General features: G+C 41.8%; 2 protein-coding genes and 2 long non-coding RNA genes across 7 annotated transcripts; 1 reads left to right on the plus strand and 3 right to left on the minus strand.

The window, feature by feature from the left end:
* Positions 1-2,466: 2,466 nt before the first annotated feature.
* LOC114353999 (uncharacterized) lies at positions 2,467-7,596 on the minus strand. Its single transcript, XR_003655970.1, has 2 exons — positions 7,183-7,596; positions 2,467-2,747 (listed from the first exon to the last, which is right to left on the minus strand). It is a non-coding gene; the product is annotated as an uncharacterized LOC114353999 (long non-coding RNA).
* LOC114353998 (uncharacterized) lies at positions 2,800-4,899 on the minus strand. The gene is made up of 2 exons (XR_003655969.1): positions 4,841-4,899; positions 2,800-4,762 (listed from the first exon to the last, which is right to left on the minus strand). It is a non-coding gene; the product is annotated as an uncharacterized LOC114353998 (long non-coding RNA).
* Positions 7,597-8,012: 416 nt separating the features above from the next.
* LOC114354002 (beta-1,4-N-acetylgalactosaminyltransferase bre-4) lies at positions 8,013-12,121 on the plus strand. Of its 2 annotated transcripts, none has more exons than XM_028306216.1 (5): positions 8,013-8,218; positions 8,549-9,040; positions 9,386-9,562; positions 10,451-10,630; positions 11,392-12,121. In XM_028306216.1, exons 2-5 carry the CDS (start codon positions 8,607-8,609, stop codon positions 11,576-11,578), a joined length of 978 nt encoding a protein of 325 aa, XP_028162017.1. In that variant the 5' UTR covers positions 8,013-8,218; positions 8,549-8,606; the 3' UTR covers positions 11,579-12,121. The 2 variants fall into 2 exon arrangements, with proteins under 2 accessions (XP_028162017.1, XP_028162016.1); XM_028306215.1 differs by having other exon boundaries at positions 8,014-8,160.
* Positions 12,122-13,624: 1,503 nt separating this feature from the next.
* LOC114354003 (DNA polymerase nu-like) lies at positions 13,625-20,220 on the minus strand. 3 transcript variants are annotated; one of them, XM_028306219.1, is made up of 9 exons: positions 20,058-20,220; positions 19,585-19,704; positions 19,380-19,510; positions 19,156-19,265; positions 18,568-18,742; positions 17,394-17,538; positions 16,572-16,745; positions 15,777-15,911; positions 13,625-14,892 (listed from the first exon to the last, which is right to left on the minus strand). In XM_028306219.1, exons 1-9 carry the CDS (start codon positions 20,175-20,177, stop codon positions 14,887-14,889), a joined length of 1,116 nt encoding a protein of 371 aa, XP_028162020.1. In that variant the 5' UTR covers positions 20,178-20,220; the 3' UTR covers positions 13,625-14,886. The 3 variants fall into 3 exon arrangements, with proteins under 3 accessions (XP_028162020.1, XP_028162018.1, XP_028162019.1); XM_028306217.1 differs by having other exon boundaries at positions 17,394-17,548; XM_028306218.1 differs by lacking the exon at positions 19,585-19,704 and having other exon boundaries at positions 17,394-17,548.
* Positions 20,221-20,554: the final 334 nt, after the last annotated feature.

A 20,554-nucleotide genomic window follows, 5' to 3' on the forward strand; every position in this document is an offset into this window, starting at 1 on the left:
TTTTCTTTAGCATTTTTCTGTAAATGTAAAATGTCTGAAAATTTTTATTTGCATATTTTGATGTAGTAGGATGGCGACACGATACCTTGCAAGGTGTGCAATGTTTTAATATACAGGGCGTTTGGCGGAAGGTTAAACAAGCTTCGTGGGTGTATAAGTAAGGTCATTTTTAGAATACAAGTTCGCCCATTTGACCCTAATTTAGCTATTTTTTTTTATTTATATTTTTGTTAACATTATTTACATTTTTCCGAAATTTGATCTAAAAACTCGTACTATGCCTGTTTAATACTGACTTATCAATATTATACTTATCAGCAACAGCTTTAAGTGACATTTTGCTGGTTCTATATTCTTCTACAGCTTCTTGAATAATGCTTTCATCATATTTTTTATATCTATTCCTAGCTATTCCCCCTTGGATAGGGCGTATACTTCCGAGGCATGATAAAAATCTAAAATGACAAATTGTGTCAGTCAATCAAAGTTACAAACTGTAAATTTTTATTATAATATACGTATTAGGTAGTATAGATTTGCATACATCGCACAAAATAATAAGTGGGTAGGTATTTTAAACTGCTTGACAACCCTAACTACAAAATATCTAATGACCCCTTTCTCGTTTCTATTTACACCAACCCGTATCTAATAACCCCGTACTACCTACGTGTCTATTCACCCCTACTGCGTGTCTAATCACTCCTTTTTTGTATCTATTAACCTCGGAAGAAGATAAAAACCACCTTGACTTATTATTTGGCCTTTACCCGCTTGAACGTGGTCGACCCAGGCAAACTTGGCGGCGCACTGTAGCGGACGAGGCGAAGAAGATCGGCAAGACCTGGAGCGAGATCAAGCGAGAAGCTCAAGACCGAACGAGATGGAGGACTGTTGTGGACGCCCTCTGCCCCATCTAGGGGACATAGGACCATAAGTCAAGTCAAGACCCGCTTGAACGGCCAGCCGCGCTACTCAAATTACAGCCGAGTGGCCAGAGCGCTTTCGGTACCGTCAATAACGCCGGGCGTGCCGCCCATGTCGTAAACAAAGACAATTTATGACTCGGTTTGAGAAGTTAGCTAACACTTGATGTTTATTATAATGCTGATGAGGTTCCGAGTTCGAGGTGCAGCGTACGACTGAACTCGACGCGAAGCGCGATGACTTGAAGGCCCGTCCATCTGCCGCCATTCACTATAACTATGTTGGCGGCGTGCTCAGATGCCCTCAATGCGCGAGGGATTTTACCGCGAAAATAGGCTACGTAAGCCATCTTCGGGCACACCAGCGCCGCCAAGACAGCTAGGAGTCGGAGTGGTCGCCATGGCCGAAATCGGTCGGATGGATCATCATCATCATCATCATCATCATCATCAATGCTGATGAACAGACCTTTTGAACTATGACTATGTGTATTTCATTGGGGTTTATTATTTGTTTCATTTATAAAATACGTTGTAAATATGAACATTGAGAATTTTTGGCTTGTTTCTTTGAATTAACAATAAATGGCTGTATTAATAAAACCATGTCATGACCTATATGTTTTAAGGTTTATAATGCATGTTGTGTATATGCTTAATGTAAAAATAAGTGTGTGTTTTATTCTACACATAATAACTGTTTTGTTGTAATTCAAAACAGTTCTATTATGTGCCTTAATAAAACACAGCGTTCTGTTGAGACCTGTTTGTTATCTGCTGGTGTCAAGCACAAACGCTATGTGATATAAAATGTATTAAGAATGAAAGAAAATATAAAGAAGGTTAATATCACAATACAAAATAATACATTAAACAACTTATTGTACTCTCTGAGAAGCAGACGAACCAATAAGAAACTTATTAAACAAATAACCAGTCTTTAGGTTAAATAACTCAAATTATTTAGGACATCTCCTTGAGATCAACATTATGTCATTAACTTCTTATCAACCAATAAAATCATTCTGGTACTTATGGTAGGTTAATAGTAAGATCTCCCCATCTGAAAATATAAATATGTATAAACATAAACATGTTTTCATCTTGAACAATTAAAACATTACTAAAAACTTGTTATGAATAACATAACATTAAACAATTAACTATTAATAACATGCTTGTAAAATTATAAACTCATAAATACAAGATGTTATTGTTCCTTCGTAGGTCTCTGCAGTAATATTTCATAAAGGTATACATACCCCCACCTCCAATTAAATATTGGGGGTCTTATCAACTACTCTCTTGTCCAGCCAGTATCTGGATGTTACTGCAGACACAATAAATGGCTGTATTAATAAAACCATGTCATGACCTATATGTTTTAAGGTTTATAATGCATGTTGTGTATATGCTTAATGTAAAAATAAGTGTGTGTTTTATTCTACACATAATAACTGTTTTGTTGTAATTCAAAACAGTTCTATTATGTGCCTTAATAAAACACAGCGTTCTGTTGAGACCTGTTTGTTATCTGCTGGTGTCAAGCACAAACGCTATGTGATATAAAATGTATTAAGAATGAAAGAATATAAAGAAGTTTAATATCACAATACAAAATAATACATTAAACAACTTATTGTACTCTCTGAGAAGCAGACGAACCAATAAGAAACTTATTAAACAAATAACCAGTCTTTAGGTTAAATAACTCAAATTATTTAGGACATCTCCTTGAGATCAACATTATGTCATTAACTTCTTATCAACCAATAAAATCATTCTGGTACTTATGGTAGGTTAATAGTAAGATCTCCCCATCTGAAAATATAAATATGTATAAACATAAACATGTTTTCATCTTGAACAATTAAAACATTACTAAAAACTTGTTATGAATAACATAACATTAAACAATTAACTATTAATAACATGCTTGTAAAATTATAAACTCATAAATACAAGATGTTATTGTTCCTTCGTAGGTCTCTGCAGTAATATTTCATAAAGGTATACATACCCCCACCTCCAATTAAATATTGGGGGTCTTATCAACTACTCTCTTGTCCAGCCAGTATCTGGATGTTACTGCAGACCAAACACTTCATGGAGAAGCAAATATTCACTGCACTTCTTGGAGAAGTAATTATTCACTAAAAATGATCTTAATCCAATTTGTAATATTTGACCTGGAAAACAGGCGTTATCATATTGTTTATGGAAATAAACAAATTTCACACATAACTCTGGGGTCTCCATTAAAATGAAGTCTTTATCAGCTCACTAATATGAAACTACAGGACATAATTATGCGTTCATCTGGGTGCTTAGCAGTCAGAGACAGTCTGTAGGTGGTTGAATCAGATTCAGATCCAAATATCAGCCAAAATGCTGACGTCATGTCTATAGCGGGGAGGTTCTGGGCCCCCCCCCGCAAAACAACCCTAGATACGCCAATGTCACAATGTGATCATATTCTGATACTTCAACAAAGTAATCCTGTAATGTGTCCAAAGGAATGAGATCATGGATTCTTCGATCTGAAGCAAGAAGAAGAATGAGAGCTGTTTATCAAGTAAAATTCAATGCTAGAAGAAAGTCCAGCAGCCGGCAACCAGTCAAATTAATTCCAGTAATTTAATACTAAAGACCGGTGATCTCGGTGTACTTGGCCTTGCAAGTGAAATGGCCTTAAGGAACTGATGTACAAAAGGTAAAGGTAGATACAACTGACCTAAGTATCAGTTTTGTACTGCAAGTTTTTGCTGTAAAAACAGCTTGGCTAACAGCAGCGCTATAGTAACGGCGTAAAACATCTTTCATCTTCGAATCGGTAACCCAAAAATCCTGGGGGGCACCAGACCAGACCATTCTGGGGTGCCATAGCCCCCGGGGGGGCGGATATATATGGGGGGTACGGACCGCCCCGCGCGCCAAGCCACGCTACGCCGCCACTGGCTACCACATCACTACCAGTTGGTAACTTGTGGTCAATGCTGTGAGATTGACCCACATAATGCATCTTATGATTGCTCCTTCCACCACCAATTTTAAATTTTGGAGAGATAACTTATCTACTTGTTGTAGACTAGGGTCTCTAACAGATCCTTTATTAGCACTGGGGCCGATGTTATTAGAATGTATGTTCCGTCTGCCATTCAAGTATGGTAACGTCTGTAGCTGGGAGGTGAAAACACTCATCCAGCTGATAATCCCAGAGACGGCTGAAGGGCGTCATAAAGAATCAGAGTTCTGATCTATTTGCCTTAATGTGGTACAAAAGATGGATAATACTATTTATTAGCTAATTTTCAATTATAATTTTACTTGTTCATTTAAGGAACACAAACAGTATAATTTTATTTAATATTTAACATCCATCTTTTGAGTCCAGTGTAACATAGTTAATACTACTGCCGTGGCCCTGGAAGCCAATAAGTCTATTTTGGGACACCCCTACATAATGAATATAGCCTCTGTGGCCGGGGGTACTAATGGATTCTAACTGGAACAAACAAGTCTCTGTCTGCGACTCCCCATACACTGAGTATGGCCTCCGCGGCCTGGGGTACTAATATATTCTAAATGGAAGCAAACAAGTCTCTGTCTGGGACTCCCCATACACTGAGTATGGCCTCCGCGGCCTGGGGTACTAATAGATTCCACCTGGGTACTACTCGACCCTTTGATGTTACAGGTGGTCTGGGATACCGTGCCTATGGCCCGGTCTGCAATCCCATCTCCTGGTAGATAACAAGCCGACAGCGTCATGTCGAGCTGTTCGGTCAAGTTCATGAGCTTGGTGGTCAATTTGAGGAGGGCCCGTGATCGAGTACCTCCTTCGTTTCTGACTGTGTCAGAATGTGACCTTCAGGAGCTAGTGGTCAATTTGAGGAGGGCCCGTGATTGAGTACCTCCTTCGTTTCTGACTGTGTCTGTGTCAGAATGTGACCTTCAGGAGCTTGGTGGTTAATTTGAGGAGGGCCCGTGATCGAGTACCTCCTTCGTTTCTGACTGTGTCTGTGTCAGAATGTGACCTTCAGGAGCTTGGTGGTCAATTTGAGGAGGGCCCGTGATCGAGTACCTCCTTCGTTTCTGACTGTGTCTGTGTCAGAATGTGACCTTCAGGAGCTTGGTGGTCAATTTGAGGAGGGCCCGTGATCGAGTACCTCCTTCGTTTCTGACTGTGTCTGTGTCAGAATGTGACCTTCAGGAGCTTGGTGGTCAATTTGAGGAGGGCCCGTGATCGAGTACCTCCTTCGTTTCTGACTGTGTCTGTGTCAGAATGTGACCTTCAGGAGCTTGGTGGTCAATTTGAGGAGGGCCCGTGATCGAGTACCTCCTTCGTTTCTGACTGTGTCTGTGTCAGAATGTGACCTTCAGGAGCTTGGTGGTTAATTTGAGGAGGGCCCGTGATCGAGTACCTCCTTCTATCAGGATGTGAACTTCATTCAATCGATCCTGATGACTTAATGCTACATCTCCATCGCATTGGAGTGTCATCATCACTAGTAAAAATATTTCAAAAGTAAATGCCAACATTACATTTTAGGTGTGCGTTGTAACACTGACCTGTAAAATTTTTGTAAAGTACTGTCTATTTTCCTTCTCTGACCTTTAATCTACTGTTATAATAATATTTTCGAAAAAAATAATTAGCAACCCCAGTTGAGCGCCCCACTACGCATCCGCTGCGTCTGTGGACTTGGAAGTCTGTGACTTCTTTTCGCCGCAACGGCTTTGAACTAAAGTCTATGGCGTCTATACCTCTTAAAATCCTCTCAGAAACAGCTGCATACTATTGTGTATTTAGTTGACATTGACAGTTTATAATATTGTAACTAATTGTGGGTATACAAATAATAAATCAGTTATGCTTTGACTTGAGTTGATGTTGTATCTTTTACATACCATACCTATTGCTTGAAGAGAGACGTCCTCCGGGGACAGTCAATGTTGCAGTTGGCAAATGTATAAATAAATATTTTTTTGAAATAAAGTCCCAAGTTTTTGAGCTTGTCTTAGTGCACAAGTAAGATCCCAGACCTTTAAGATATTTAGAGACATTATTCTGCCATGATGTTTCTGAGAGTATTCCAGGCTTGGGAATTTAGGATATTTGTGTTGGCTCTATTAACTTGCGATTGACATGCAAAAACATAAGGTTTCTGAAAGTCTCAGTGTCTATGAGACATGAGCGATTAAGACAGATCTGTTCTGATGACCCAATAGAATAAATTATATTTTAAGTATATTATTACTCAAATGTCACTGGCACGAGGAGTTTCCGCAACTCAACTTGACACCGCTGAGAAAATCTGCAATGCCGAAGACAAAATAAATGGCAGGGCTTCAGTTGTAAGATTCCTTGGAGGAAACGCCTGTGAGTCTCTGCTCTGGCAGATGAAAGTAAGTGTTCTGAGAGTTGACCTTCACTAACCGGTCGTGCATTGTGATCCTGAAGAAGATCTACATACTATTTCAGAAACTAGATAAAAATGTCTTATCGCAACATGAGCATAAAGCCCATCTTTGAAAAGAAACATTGTTTCTATTAACTTCTTATCTTGAACTCTTTTGAGAATTTTTAAGTAGGTATACTCGCATATTGTTTAATTTAAATATGATAAGGTGTTCAACCAGATCTGTGACCCACCCATGACTAGGTTGGGGGAGCCTTTTGTAATGTTGTACGAAGGTTAATATTAGCAATTACCTTAAACAGTGCTCGCGTTCATTAAAAAGATTCCGCTCTTTTTTCCACAAAGAATTGCATTGTGGTTTCAGGGTTCTTGGATTATCAAGCCAGAACCAAACATTACAAAATAAAATTTTTGAAATAAATGATTAACATCTAAATTTAAGAGGCCTTTTAAGCCCAATCTAAAATAATTTTACTTATTTATGAATAGAATGGTAGTAACAATTGCATCATTCAAACAGAATGTTCAACTAGCTGCCTTTAACCCGCTATAAGGTAGCCAAAATGCTGCAATTTATCTCATTAATAATTCGCTCAGTCAGCAGGAAAAGGAAAAGTAATATTCTATCTTCCTTATGATTGATCTTAACTTCACTTTACGATAACGAAGTAACTGAAATCGTTCTTTAGAGGAACTGAATACTACTTTGCAAGCTATTACCATCTAGTAGGCTTGATGTAGAAGGTAAGTGGTGCGCAACAAAGTTGGAAATAACATTCATCTGAGTCGTCAAAGTTTCGACCGAGTGTCTTACGAGTGGGGTTAACACTTACATGGCCTCCGTCGCCTATTTGGAGGTGGTGAAGCAAACATTTCCATTTCCGAGGATGATGAGGATGAATCTGAAAAAGACGACTCGGATTTCGAGCTTTTCCTTCATCCGGGCCGACAGAAGTCAACCTTTCACCGTCACCACTCTTTACCCTTACACTCTGCATCACTTATATTTCCTATTTGCACATTTTAACTGTGTTTTATTCTTATTTTATACTTAGAACAAAAAAGATAAAAATTTTTGCTGTGTAGGCGGCAAAAATCACAAACGCTATGAAATGTCAAGTTGACAGATCACCAATTTCCATAGAAAGTGGTGCCAGCTGGTGTATGAAGAAGGTAAACTAGATGATAAAGCAGAGACAATTGGCAAGTTTTCTTATACCATAGACTAAAATTTAGGCAAAGATCATAGACAGCTCTCTCAACAGAACGCTGTGTTTTATTAAGGCACATAATGGTGGATTATGAACTATTAATTAGTGTTCGTGAACGTGCATGAGTGTGGGCAAATGAAACAAAACAGTGTAGCGTGATTTTTCGGATTCTCTCAAGTAGTCCATTATGAAGTCTCAGTAAAGCACCATAACTTTACTGAGACTCACAGGGTGGGAAGGGGGGTATCATCTATCATCCTTGTGATCATCCTTCATTAATCATTTAATTAACCCAAGTCCCATCCCACAGATTCCCACTTGGTCCCATTTTGTAACTCGTCTCACTTGAAACTTGAAAATGGCACAAATCATGTCGGCCGCGACGTGTATTGCCAACATCAAAAAATAAGACTTGACAGTGACATTTGGTTGGTGATCTGCTGCCTGACAGGAGTCTGACAGTGACAGTTCAACTTTAGTGCTTTAGTGTCAGAGGAGATTCTTGGAAAACACTTTTCTTTTACATTTTAACATCATAATTACATACAATTTAATTAATTATTCTCATTTATGGTGATTATAACGGCTTTAGCGTGTTAGGTAGGTAATGCTTTCTTTCACAATAAACGTGATAAAACTATGAATGTGCCATTTTAAGGTTAGTCGTAGATAATCTTCAGTTTCAAGAGATAATGTAGTTTTTAAACAGCTCAATTGTTTGAATGCTTGCAATTAATTAGCAAAACAAATTTAAACAGAACGGGTTTATTAAATCCCACTATTGACTCGAAAAACGGTAACTGTGGAACCATAGTTTCTAAAGTTCCAAGTACTTCCAAGACAAAATGTAAATAAATAAACTTAATGAATTGGCGTTTTCTATTTCGTACCACTCTATATATTTCTTAATATACAACTCATGTCATATAATGTAATTAAATTACTGTTGACTGCTTTATGTAATATTTGTTTATTATTTACTTTCCAGATTTACTGAGGAATGTTAAAAAAAGGTTTATGCTCACTTTGATTTGACATCCACACAAATGCCTAAATGGTTGTTGAAGAGACTGTTAAAAGTAAGAATAAGTACTTGTGTTTCTATCATATTATGTCTAATAGGAATCATATGCTTGCTGTCTTACAAAGGAGAATACAACTACAAGCATATTCCAAGAGACGCCATACAACATGAATTGTATAAAGAAATATCACCGAACCTAGAGTTGAAGAAAACAAAACCGGACTGCACCTACGATGAGATACTTTCCAGCAAAGAATCAATACAAAACTGGCAGTTACCGACAAAGTTTGATGACTTTTCTGCAGCCGGTATTTCAAACGGAAGCTTCACCCCGGAGCACTGCAACCCTCTGTTCAGCGTGGCCATACTGGTCACATATCGAAATCGACAAAGTCAATTGGACATATTCTTGCCGTACATGCACAACTTCCTGAGGAAGCAAAACATTCACTACAAGTAAGTATTTTATTACGGATTAGCAAGCTGAAGTAGCAATGGGCAGGGCACATAGTACGCAGAACTGACAGCCGATGGGGCAGAAAGGTTCTGGAATGGAGGCCGCATACCGGAAAACGCGGCGTGGGACGTCCACCTACAAGGTGGACCGACGACATTGTAAAGGTAGCAGGGAAGCGCTGGATGCATGCCGCTACCAATCGATCAACATGGAAAGCATTGGGGGAGGCCTATGTTCAGCAGTGGACATCCTGTGGCTGAAATGATGTAGTATTTTATGGCCTCAAAAATGTATTTATTTTCTGCTCATGTTACTTACAAATATTTTTGTCTCAACTATTTCAGAATTTTCCTCATCGAGCAGCAAGACAACAAGAACTTCAACAAAGGGCTGTTATACAACATCGGCGCGCGCGTGGCCATGAGCGAGAAGTTCCCGTGCCTGGTGCTCCACGACGTGGACACGCTGCCGCTGGACGCCGCCAACCTCTACGCCTGCCTGCGCCAGCCGCGCCACCTCAGGTACGGCCTAAAAACACAACATAACAAAAAACTAAAAACACAAAACACTTAGAACACACACAAACACCTACACAGCCACAGAAAACTAACATGCGCCTCAAACAACTCACTACCTGCCAACCTAACCGACCAGTTTCAGGGGCAGTCTGAAATTCAGCACTGAGCTTATAGCTCAGCATTATGCTGAGACTGGCACCTGTTGCTTCTGCTACACCTAAACTGTAACTTTTTAAACCCCAATTTGTTGTTTATATTTTTCTTTTGTTATACTTATAATTATGTGTACCTACCGATGTACATGTAATTTTGTTATTTATAGTAGTAGTAGCAATAAAGATATTTCATTTTCATTTTAAAAGATAACGAGACATGTAAAATGCCCTTTAAGGGTTACCCCTTTTTTATTTTTAAAAAGTTAAAATACTAATTTAAATTGTATAACAAACTGTTGTAGAGGTGCCCATTCATAAATTTAAAACACTCATTAAAAGCAAGTGACACACCTTAATGAAAAAGAGCTACTATAAAGTTGATGGTTAGAAGATAAATATGTTTGGAATGTTAAACTGCCTAGCTCGCATCAATACTTATAACTATGTATATTTTAAAGACTGTAAACCCTTAAAAAGGAGGCTGTCAATAGTGACTGAGTTTCTTGTGCTACTTCTCAGCACTGGCCCATTTATTATCCCGAAGTAGTGGTAGGGTTAATACTGGGACATGTAAAAGTGCTTTTTAAAAGCATATTTGCAAAAATAAATAAGTTTTGAGCTTAGTTTAACCGATTGAGTCCCAGACGGCATTAATTAATGTCATAACAATTGATTATCTATTGTGTCTAGATTCGCGGAGCTTGAAGGATTAATAAAATATTTTTGATTGATTCAGCGCCAGCATCGACAAGTTCCGCTTCGTGCTGCCATACTCGTGGCTGGTGGGCGGCGTGCTGGCCGTGCGTGCGGACCACTATGCGCAGGTCAACGGCTTCTCCAACCGCTACGAGAAGTGGGGCGGCGAGGACGACGACTTCAGCATGCGGATCGAGAACAACGGCCTTCAAATATATCGGTGAGTTTTAAAAGATGATAGAAATGGTGTCTAGTGAATTGATGAATTTGGTGAGCTTTTTATCTTTAGAAGTAAGAACTTTATATCTATAAAGTTACTTTGTTTATTTCTAAAAAAAAACTTTTGTAATCAGCATAGACTTTGACCAATATTTGGCACATAAGTGCGTGCAACGTCAAAATAAATAAATCATTAAATAAGTACTAAAACATACAAACAAGCCTCGTACTATCGGCAACAGTGTTAACTACCCATTGCCGGTCATGTTGTCTCATTTTTCGCAAAGAATCAACATTTGATAAGAGACAACATTAAAACGGTAATGGATAGTTAAGCCTTGATCACACGTACCGAGTAATCGGGCGAGGCAGTGCCCGTTTACTCGGTACGTGTGATCAAGACTTTGATTAAACACTGTGGCCGATAGTATGTTCGTTATGTCTATAAATATTGTCGATAATAGCAAATATCAGTTAAAAAGAAACAACTATAGTCTGGTCCGTGAGCACGTAGAATTTTGACCAATGACCCCAATCTACCCATCCTTATCGCTCGCGCGTAATTATGTTGCTATCGCGCTCGCACACTCACTGCGGGCGCCCGTCGCACAGTCGCGACAGCAATATAATTACGCGCGAGCGATAAGGATGGGTAGCTAGGGGTCATTGGACAGAATTCTACGTGCTCACGGACCGGGCTTTACGTGCAGTTTAAACTCGGGCGACCAGAGTGCTCGATAGTTTCTAATGAAACGTTTCCAGGCTGCCAGTGGAGATGTCGCGGTACACGATGCTGATGCACCCGCCGGCGGCCAAGAACGAGCAGCGCGGCCGCCTGCTGGCCGACAGCGCGCGGCGCGGCGCGGCCGACGGGCTCAGCTCGGCGCGCTACGACAGCCTGCGCGTGACCCGCGCGCGCCTCGTCACGCAGCTCGCCGTGCGCTTATGATTCACGATGCTCTTCGCGTAGGTACACACTTATGCCTTGATCACACGTACCGAGCAAACGGGCGAGACAGTGCTCTCGGCCGAGTACTCGGTGCGTATGAACATTACGCCGAGCGCTCGAGTATGTGACTCGCTCACTCAACTGTCTCGACCGAGTAAACATTTTACTGTGATGTAAGCAAGTGCTGTTCACACGTGTTTTGAAATTAGCACAGTCAGTTCAGTTCTATTGAGACTTTTCTTTTTCTCTAATCTGTGGACGAGACGTCAATCATTTGGCCGAGTGGCGAGTGGCGAGACAGTGCACGTTCAGACCTGCCGAGCGAGCGAGCGAGACAGTGCGGGGCAACGGGAGCGTGGATACTCGGCCTAGTTAGTTGAACGAGAGTCGAGCTACTGTCTCGTCGCTTTGCTCGGCCGAGCACTCGGCCGATCACTCGGCGCTATGTTCATACGTCTACTACTACAAGAGCACTGTCTCGCCCGTTTACTCAGTACGTGTGATCAAACGGGCGAGACAGTAAAATGTTTACTCGGTCGAGACAGTTGGGTGAGCGAGTCACATACTCGAGCGCTCGGCCGAGCACTCGACGTAATGTTCATACACACCGAGTACTCGGCCGAGAGCACTGTCTCGCTCGCCTGTTTGCTAGATACGTGTGATCAATGCATTGGGCTCGGTTCCCACTACGCTGGACCGGCAGATCTGCCGGGAACCGAACGCCGGACAGTGTTCACGTTACGCCGAATCCCATAAGAAAATTGGACAGTCAAGTCGGTCTACTTTCATCGAAATATGCGAGCCGAATGACGCGAATGGAGCACGGGCGGGGGACCGATACCGGACAAACTCGTTCACACTGCTTCGGTCCGGTTCTGCTGGAACTTCGCAGTGACAAAACGGATAATGTGAATAGCTTCATATATATTGTACAGCGTAGTGGGAACCGGGACTTAGCGGCGTGTTCCGTTGTAGCCCTGCGAGCGCCGACCGGTGCTCTCACTGGTGGGTGCACTGAGCAGTGCTGTAACGGAACACTCCCTTTATAGCGAGTTCTACTGTCGAATCGTAGCGTATTATGTGAGTGTTAGTTCGAATTGACTTTAGCTTTTATTAGCCGTCAAAGCCATAAATGGCACACTCTGCAGTATTTCTGCTTAGAGCAGCTTGGACTACGAATTTAAGCTAATATGTCAGTGACAGATATAATTTTACCTTAAGAATGTGAAATTGTATGGTTGCAACACGTAGACTATATTACGTGTGCGGTCACCTGACGCAGACCGGTCAAACCACCGTGATCAAAGTTGTTAACCCTATTTCTATTGGTAAAAGTGACAAAAATGTATGATCTAATGATGTACTTACTATATCGTAATCAAAATCCTCCAGAAAAACCTGTATGCCTTACAAATGAGTAAGTATTGAATTTAAACAATGAAATAATCATTATATTGTTGATATGCCTTTATCTATCATACATATTATCTATTATATTTATACACACACGTAATAAAAAACTAGGAAGTCAATTCTGTTTATTGGCTAGGAAAATGGAAATTGAGCGTCAGAGGCTTATTAAGGACTAGATAGAATGTAATAATACAGATTGTATTTTATTTACATTATTTGAACACTTATTTTTCGATACATTTTATTTAAAATGTGAAGTAACAGCATCTGAGTTAATGCTGTAGTGCAGTAAAAAAAATAGATCTCTGTTGACTACACGACTGACCGGAAAACCTTTTCCACGCAAATGAAGGCACTGCTAGTGCTAAATAAAGCTATTCAATTTGATGTTATGAATTTAAAATGCAGTGATTAGAACTGTAAAGAAATAAAATATTTTACCTTGTAATATTTAACATTCCTTGATTAATTAAAAGGTTAAGTTAAGGTTAAGGTTAATAGGTTATTATTGCATAATTTTTAATGTACTTAAATATTAATAAGCTTAATTATCGTGAGGGAAAATGTGATAAAGTTTGAGAAGAAAATACTACGTTAAAAACTATGGAATCTAGTGTTTTACATTGTTATTTGTATGTAATGAATGAGTATCATTATTTGACTCTTCTTGATATAAATACCCACTAGTCAATGTATGGTTATTTTATCGAACGCCTTAATACTCTAAGGTGACTGATCAAAAATGGTGATATTTTTTCAAATACTAACAATCAGAAGAATTATTTTCTTACCGCGTTTCATACTACCGTTTGATTATCTTAGATAACCATCCACATAAAGTCTAATTTTGAAATGTTTGTAATTGAACACCACAATTAAAATTACACTGACTGCTACTATATCTAAATGTAATTTATGTTGGGTAAGTATGGTATTAAATTAAAACCTTGGATGTGTTTGGACAAACAAAAAAACAAGTATTAAAATATTTTTTCCTCCCATAGGAGCCTTTCGGCTACTACTCTGTCTTCCCTAATGTGTCGCGCTTTCTCAACAACAAATACTTAACGCACAAACACAAACAACAGTCTTTCCAGAAATAAACTTATTATTATCTATTGAAATCAGAGAATGAATTAAAACATTTAATTAATTAATTACATACTTTTGTATTCAGGTTTAGGTTTTCTTATATAAAATATGTCTTTGGTACATTCATGTTAATTTAACATTTAAATAACTCATGACTACTGACATGAAACACTTCTTGCCAATATTTTAAATAGTCCACCATCATTTATGATAAGACCATTTTCATTTAATTTTCAATCAATGTATTTCCAGCAAATGAAGTCATAAATACCATATTTTGTATTAGATTTAAATTTTATTCATAATAAATATTTTGTATGTTAAAACTTGTGTTTTTAGTAAATAAAAATATTAAAAACTTTCATGTTTTTATTAAAATCGTTGACAATCTATGAAAAAGAGAGTTAAATCTATTTGAACTGCCAGTTGCAGTATATTAACAATGTCACTTTGTGTTTTTGTGGCCTAAAGGCTAGCGTCCACATGTCGGTATCGTACGCATCGGACGTATCGCACGCAACGGATCGTAGTATTATTTATATAGAAACTCATATAAGTGCGTCCACCTGTCCGCATCGTACGATGTTTTGTACGATGCGTCCGTTGCGTACGATACCGACAAGTGGACGCTTAGCTTAAGCGTCATCTTTGCCACAGTCCGGTCACCGCCGCGTCAGGTATTGTCTACGCTTGCTGCGACAGCCCCACCGGCAGCAGCGTGCCCCAGCTGCGGCCGGCGGCCACGTTGACGGGCAGCGAGGGCAGCCCGCACGCGCGCCCGCAGCCTTCCATCACCTCCTTCACTATCGCTGCAGAACAGATTATTGTTATGTGCATACAATATTACGGAAATTTGCTTCTTCGAGGTCGTCTCCAGCAATGGAAATATTAACCCGAACGAACTCGAAGAACGAGACCGTAGCTGAATGTTCAAACTGAGACTGGTTCTGTAGAGTCTGCTGGAACATCTCAACACTTGCTCAACTGCTGTCATGTTCACTATTGCGTGGCATATTCCCACCACTAGTGAACCAATTCACCAGCATCTTCAGCTTCACATCTCCAGAATAAAACTCAAGGAAGTTACAGAATTGAACGCACATAATCAATCTACTTCGTTCGTTCTAGCCGAAGGGCGTCCACTGCTGGACAAAGGCCTCCCCCCAAGGACTTCGACAAAGACCGGTTCTATACCGCCCGCATCCAGGCACCTCCCGCGACCTTCACCAGATCATCGGTCCACCTAGTGGGAGGCCTGCCTACGCTACGTCTTCCGGCTTGAGGTCGCCACTCAAGAACTTTTCTGCCCCAGCGGCCATCAGTTCTGCGAGCTATGTGCCCCGCCCACTGGCACTTGATTTTAGAGATTCTGCGAATCAACTTTACTTACCTGCTGGATAAATGAAGATAGGTAATGTTCTTTGGCACTCCTCGGGTAAGTTTACGTGTAAAGCCTGGTCCGTGAGCACGTAGAATCCCGTCCAATGACCCCAAGCTACGCATCCCTATCACTCGCGCGTAATTATGTTGCTGTCGCGCTCGCACACTCACTGCGGGCGCCGTCGCACAGTAGCGACAGCAACATAATTACGCGCGAGCGATAGGGATGGGTAGCGTGGGGTCATTGGACGGGATTCTCACGGATCAGCTTTAACAGTGTTCTGCAGTTGTCTGAAATGATGCATCAACGTACCAGCAGCTCTCTCCAGGTCGTCCTCGTGCACCTCCCAGACGAGCTCGTCGTGTATCTGCAGCAGCAGGTGCGCGGCGCCGCCGAGCCGCGCGCTCGTCGCCACCATCGCCATCTTGCACAAGTCGGCTGCGGAGCCTGCGTCGGAGGAATACGTGGTACACAAAAGAGGTGATACTTTCGTTCGCACAATTTTAGTAAACTTATGCCCGTTTTCATCATCAATACCTAATTTTTAAGTGACCCCTATGGTAACAAATAACAGGAATTTTGTTTACATAGGGGTCACTTAAAAATTAGGGATTGATGGTGAAAACGGGCATTAGTGTCTCCGGTCTTTGTGGAAATCCTTGGGGGAGGCCTTTGTTCAACAGTGGACGTCATTCGGCTCAAACGAACGAAAGTGTCTCGCGTTCGTTCGTTCTTTCTGTTCAGCCGAATGATGTCCACTGCCGGACAAAGACCCCCCAAGGATTTACACAAAGAATGGTTTGCGCTACCCGCATCCAGGTACGTCCCGCATCAGAAAAAAAAATTCACAGTAACGTTTTGACCGAAGGTATTTTTATTGTTAGTAAAATTGAGTTTACTAGAACTATAATTTTGCTATCGTTAGGTTTTAGGTCTGCTAAGGTATGGGAGTGGCACGGGCGGATGAAAACGTCAGTGAAACTTCAGATTTGTTGTATGTTCCGTCCGTGGCTCCGTCATGTCATAATATGTCAATGTCACCCCTCCCGTGCCGCTCCCATAGCTCAGGCACTGACCGTTAACCGGCCTAATAGTGCCTCTGCCTACCTTGCACGATGAAGTTAACAGCCTGCCTTTCAGCGTGCGCGCGCGCGGCAGGATCCGCGCTGGCCAGTCCCGACAGGTGACGCGCGCGCCCGCCCAGCGACCGCAGCCGCCCGCCCTCGTTCCGGGCCTGTGCGACCACGCGCTGCCCGAAAGACCGCAGCGACGGGAACGTCCCTGAGACAAGCGTGACGTCAGCACTGGACCACACCACAACCTTAACGCGTGAGTGGGCGCAGCTGTGTACTGTGTAGGCGTGATCAATATCGACCGCATGTGTGATACTGTTACTGACCATATCGCAGCCACGTCGCAACTACCAGCGACACCGTGAACATGACACTATAGCGACAATGCGACCACATCCACATTTTGTCGTTACCACAACATGTAACCGCAAGAAGCCGTACTTCTTGTCGCGACGGTGTGGTGTGCTTGTGGTACGTGTAAAACAAGCCTTACAGCAACTCAATTACCGAGGACAGCACCAGAAACTTGGACTCTCAACATCAATCAAATTATGCAAGTGGAAAAAGTTTAGTCTACTGAAACTTGTCTTGTGATCCAAACTTGACTCCATGCTGCTAAATTCAAATGGACGATTGTGCTCAACCTCCGAAAAAACGGTAAGCAATAATAATATTGTAGTCAACAGGATAAAAGAACAGGCAGCAATCACATTGGCCTAACTATCGTTATTTTTCAGGGAGGACTCCGGACCCTCACATCACACACGTTGGTCACTTAGGGGGTTGCGATTAGTGGTGGATGAGTTATTATTAAAATCCAGTCCAAAAATAGGAAAGTTAAACCACATAAACTAACTGTTGAAGCTAGCAGTGATGGCCAGCGACTGATCGTAGCTGACGTCGAGGATCTCCATAAGCTTGCGCGCGCCCGCGCCGTACAGGCTGGCGTACACGATGCGCTTGGTGCGCTCGCGGTCAGCGCTCGACACCGCCGCCTCGGGCTTGTTCAACCTGGGGGGTTATTCTCATCACTCATTAGACTACCTTAATCTTCTCATATCAGTCAACGCCTCTAAGTCTAGTGGTATTATGACTACTGCCACAGCTACTGCTTCAAACCCAGGTCCACCTGTCTGAGTCTAAGTCTGCCTCCATAACAACAATGTTAACAGCATTGTTGTGTTCCGGCAGTTAATAGGTAAGATAGCCAGTTCCTCTGTGGTTGAGGATTCCGGGTGAAGCTCGCTTCCACCTCCCACCTTCCACGATGGTAAGTGATAATCGTGAAGCTTCCTTCACGATTATCACTTACCATCAGGTGAGATACAGGCTAAGAGCTTACTCGTTGTGGTTAAAAAAATCGTATGTAGATCTAGTGGTATGACCACGGCTTCAAACCTAGACGTGTTGAATTCCATTCATAATATAGCTTTTTCGGTTTGGTTGGTATCTAGGTTCTTGCTAGCTACCACCATCTTACCTAAGTTTATCGCCATATCATCAATGTTAACAGGATTGTTGTTCCAGCAGTTACTTAGAGGTAAGATAGCCAGCTTCTAGATTTGTGTGTTCCGAATAAAATTTCTTTCCACATTCGACCTGTACCTCTATTACGAAAAACTTTCGAGTTCGTTTCGTTTGCGTATTCAAAGTGCCATCGAAAAATTTTGTATGAAAAATTAAACAGCGCCCCCTAGGGCGGCTATAATATAGGGGGCGCTGTTTAATTTTTCATACAAAATTTTTCGATGGCACTTTGAATACGCAAACGAAACGAACTCGAAAGTTTTTCGTAATAGAGGTACTGATCATCACTTTCCACGTAAGATGCAGAAGTTTCCTCGTTGTGAATAAAAAAAACAACTGCCATGGAATATTCTGTATATCGTGATGTACAGTACATCAATTTTACAACAGTAGGTACATCTTGTACCTCCTGTTGTAAAATTAGCCTGCACTTTACCATGTGATCAATCAATTTCAATCTTGGAAGCAGTAAGTTAGCAATTTCGCTCTGAAGGAATCCTCACCATTTAGCAGCCAGGACCTTGAAGAGATCCTGGTCGCTGGCGAGCGCGGCCAGCAGTGCGGAGTCAGCAGCGGCGTGCGCGAACACGCGGCACTCCACGTGCCGGAAGTCCGCCGCCAGCAGCGCGTGCCCGGCGCGCGCCGTGTACACCGACCGAAAGTTCAGCAAGGGGTTGTCTTGGGGACAAATTATGATCAAGCACTTTTCAGAGATGTAAACTGTGAGTTGGTAATTCGTACGCCATGCAGGTTCGTAGGCCGTGAGGCAGGAAGAACCATGGGTGATGGTGGGATTTGTGAGTTGGTAATTGTAGGGACACAAGCAAGGCGCCCGGGGAAAGGAGCCTCGCTCGAGCAAGAACTCGCGCGCTCTCCCGAGATTCAGCTCGTATGCCGAGCCGTAAGATAGGAAGAACCATGGGCGGATGGACGGATCTGTGAGTTGGTACTCTTGGAATTGGAAGACGAGATGCCATAAGCAGAATGTAAGAGAATTTTAGCTAACATTAATTAATTAAAATCCTTTGAAATGAGTGAAATAATGTAAGAAGAAGTGGAAACAAGCAGGCAGTGTCCTAAAAAGAACGTACCTACATCCTCGGATTCTGGAAACATGATGACGTTAAATGGTGCTTTGGGAATAGCCTGTAAGTTAGGGTTGTTGGAGGCAATCCGACCCGTCGCAGCCGCTGTCTGTACCCTGAAAATGAAAGGATTAGTACTTACTTATTTTAAACCTTTTGCAGCCACAACACATGGGTTCTCTTACCAGAATATTGCAAAAGTGTTATTTACGCTCGTGAAATATTAGTACCAAGTTGGTTTGACGACTCCATCCTTAACGTGCTGGGCGATGCCAGTGAGAAAGGTGGCGTGAGCCTTGTGCAGGCGCCGGTACTCCAGGATCCACTTGGGGAGCGGATGCACGGACATTAGGCTTCGCAACTGAATCAACAACAGAACAAGTTAGTTTTTTACTAAAAATATCCTATATTTGTGGTTTCATAAAAAAAACTAACAGTAGCCTCGGAAGTTGATTTTGCTCCCTTGGAGAGTGTCGCGCTGATCTTAACATTGCACTTCTCGTCCAGTTTTAGCTCGTCGTATAGCAGCGCGCGCACCTGCAGCGGAGAGTTTACCTGAAATTGAAGATAGCACTGCTTGGAAGAAAAACAGAAGGTTAGCAAAAGTTCAAAAAACATCATTTGTAATTCATTACGAATCAAAGATCAAAGTGTTTGTACCTAGGTACAGTGGCGGCGTAGCATGGGTTGGCACCCGGGGCGATCACCACAATCGCACCCCCCCACCCCCCGTATCATGACATAGACCGCAGACTTCCCATGCAGTTGCGCCTGTGAGTACTAATCTGCGCGACTTGTGTCACCCCCTGATGCTTGGCACCCGGGGCGGACCGCATACCTTACGCCGCTAGTGCCTAGGTATTATCATATACCTAGCAGATATCTTCATTTGGACTAGCTCACCCTACCTGAAACTGTTTCCCTGCGGCCTTGTGACACTCCTGCTCAGCCGCTTTCATCTTCGTCTCCAGGACACGCTCCATCGACTTCAGCTGCTCCATGTCCACGGACACGCCCCGACGTTCCATGTCTATTGGAAAAGTTTAACGTAAAAACATAACCCTCCTTGTGGCGCAGTTGGATATGTAGGTACACATTAATCAGAGTAATAAATTAACTCCATGAATGAACAGAGCGTATTGAGTAGCGCCCTGCGTTCCCACATCATTGCCCAATACAATTAACAATAGAAAACAATAGTTATACTGTTCCTTGTATGTGTCGGCGGCTGAGCCCGCCTGTTTTATTTTAGTCGCAAATACACCTTTAAAGAAATCACATGTTTTACTGTTCCAACCTTCTGACGTACGTTTTGTGGACTTAACAGTAATATACCTGAACATAACGTATATCAATATAATTACGTACATCGGGTATATAAAAATAACGTACATTGGTGACCCCG

The sequence above is a fragment of the Ostrinia furnacalis genome, unplaced genomic scaffold (genome assembly GCF_004193835.3).
Source record: "Ostrinia furnacalis isolate ACB-3 unplaced genomic scaffold, ASM419383v2 OfSCF1909, whole genome shotgun sequence".
Taxonomy (NCBI): domain Eukaryota; kingdom Metazoa; phylum Arthropoda; class Insecta; order Lepidoptera; family Crambidae; genus Ostrinia; species Ostrinia furnacalis.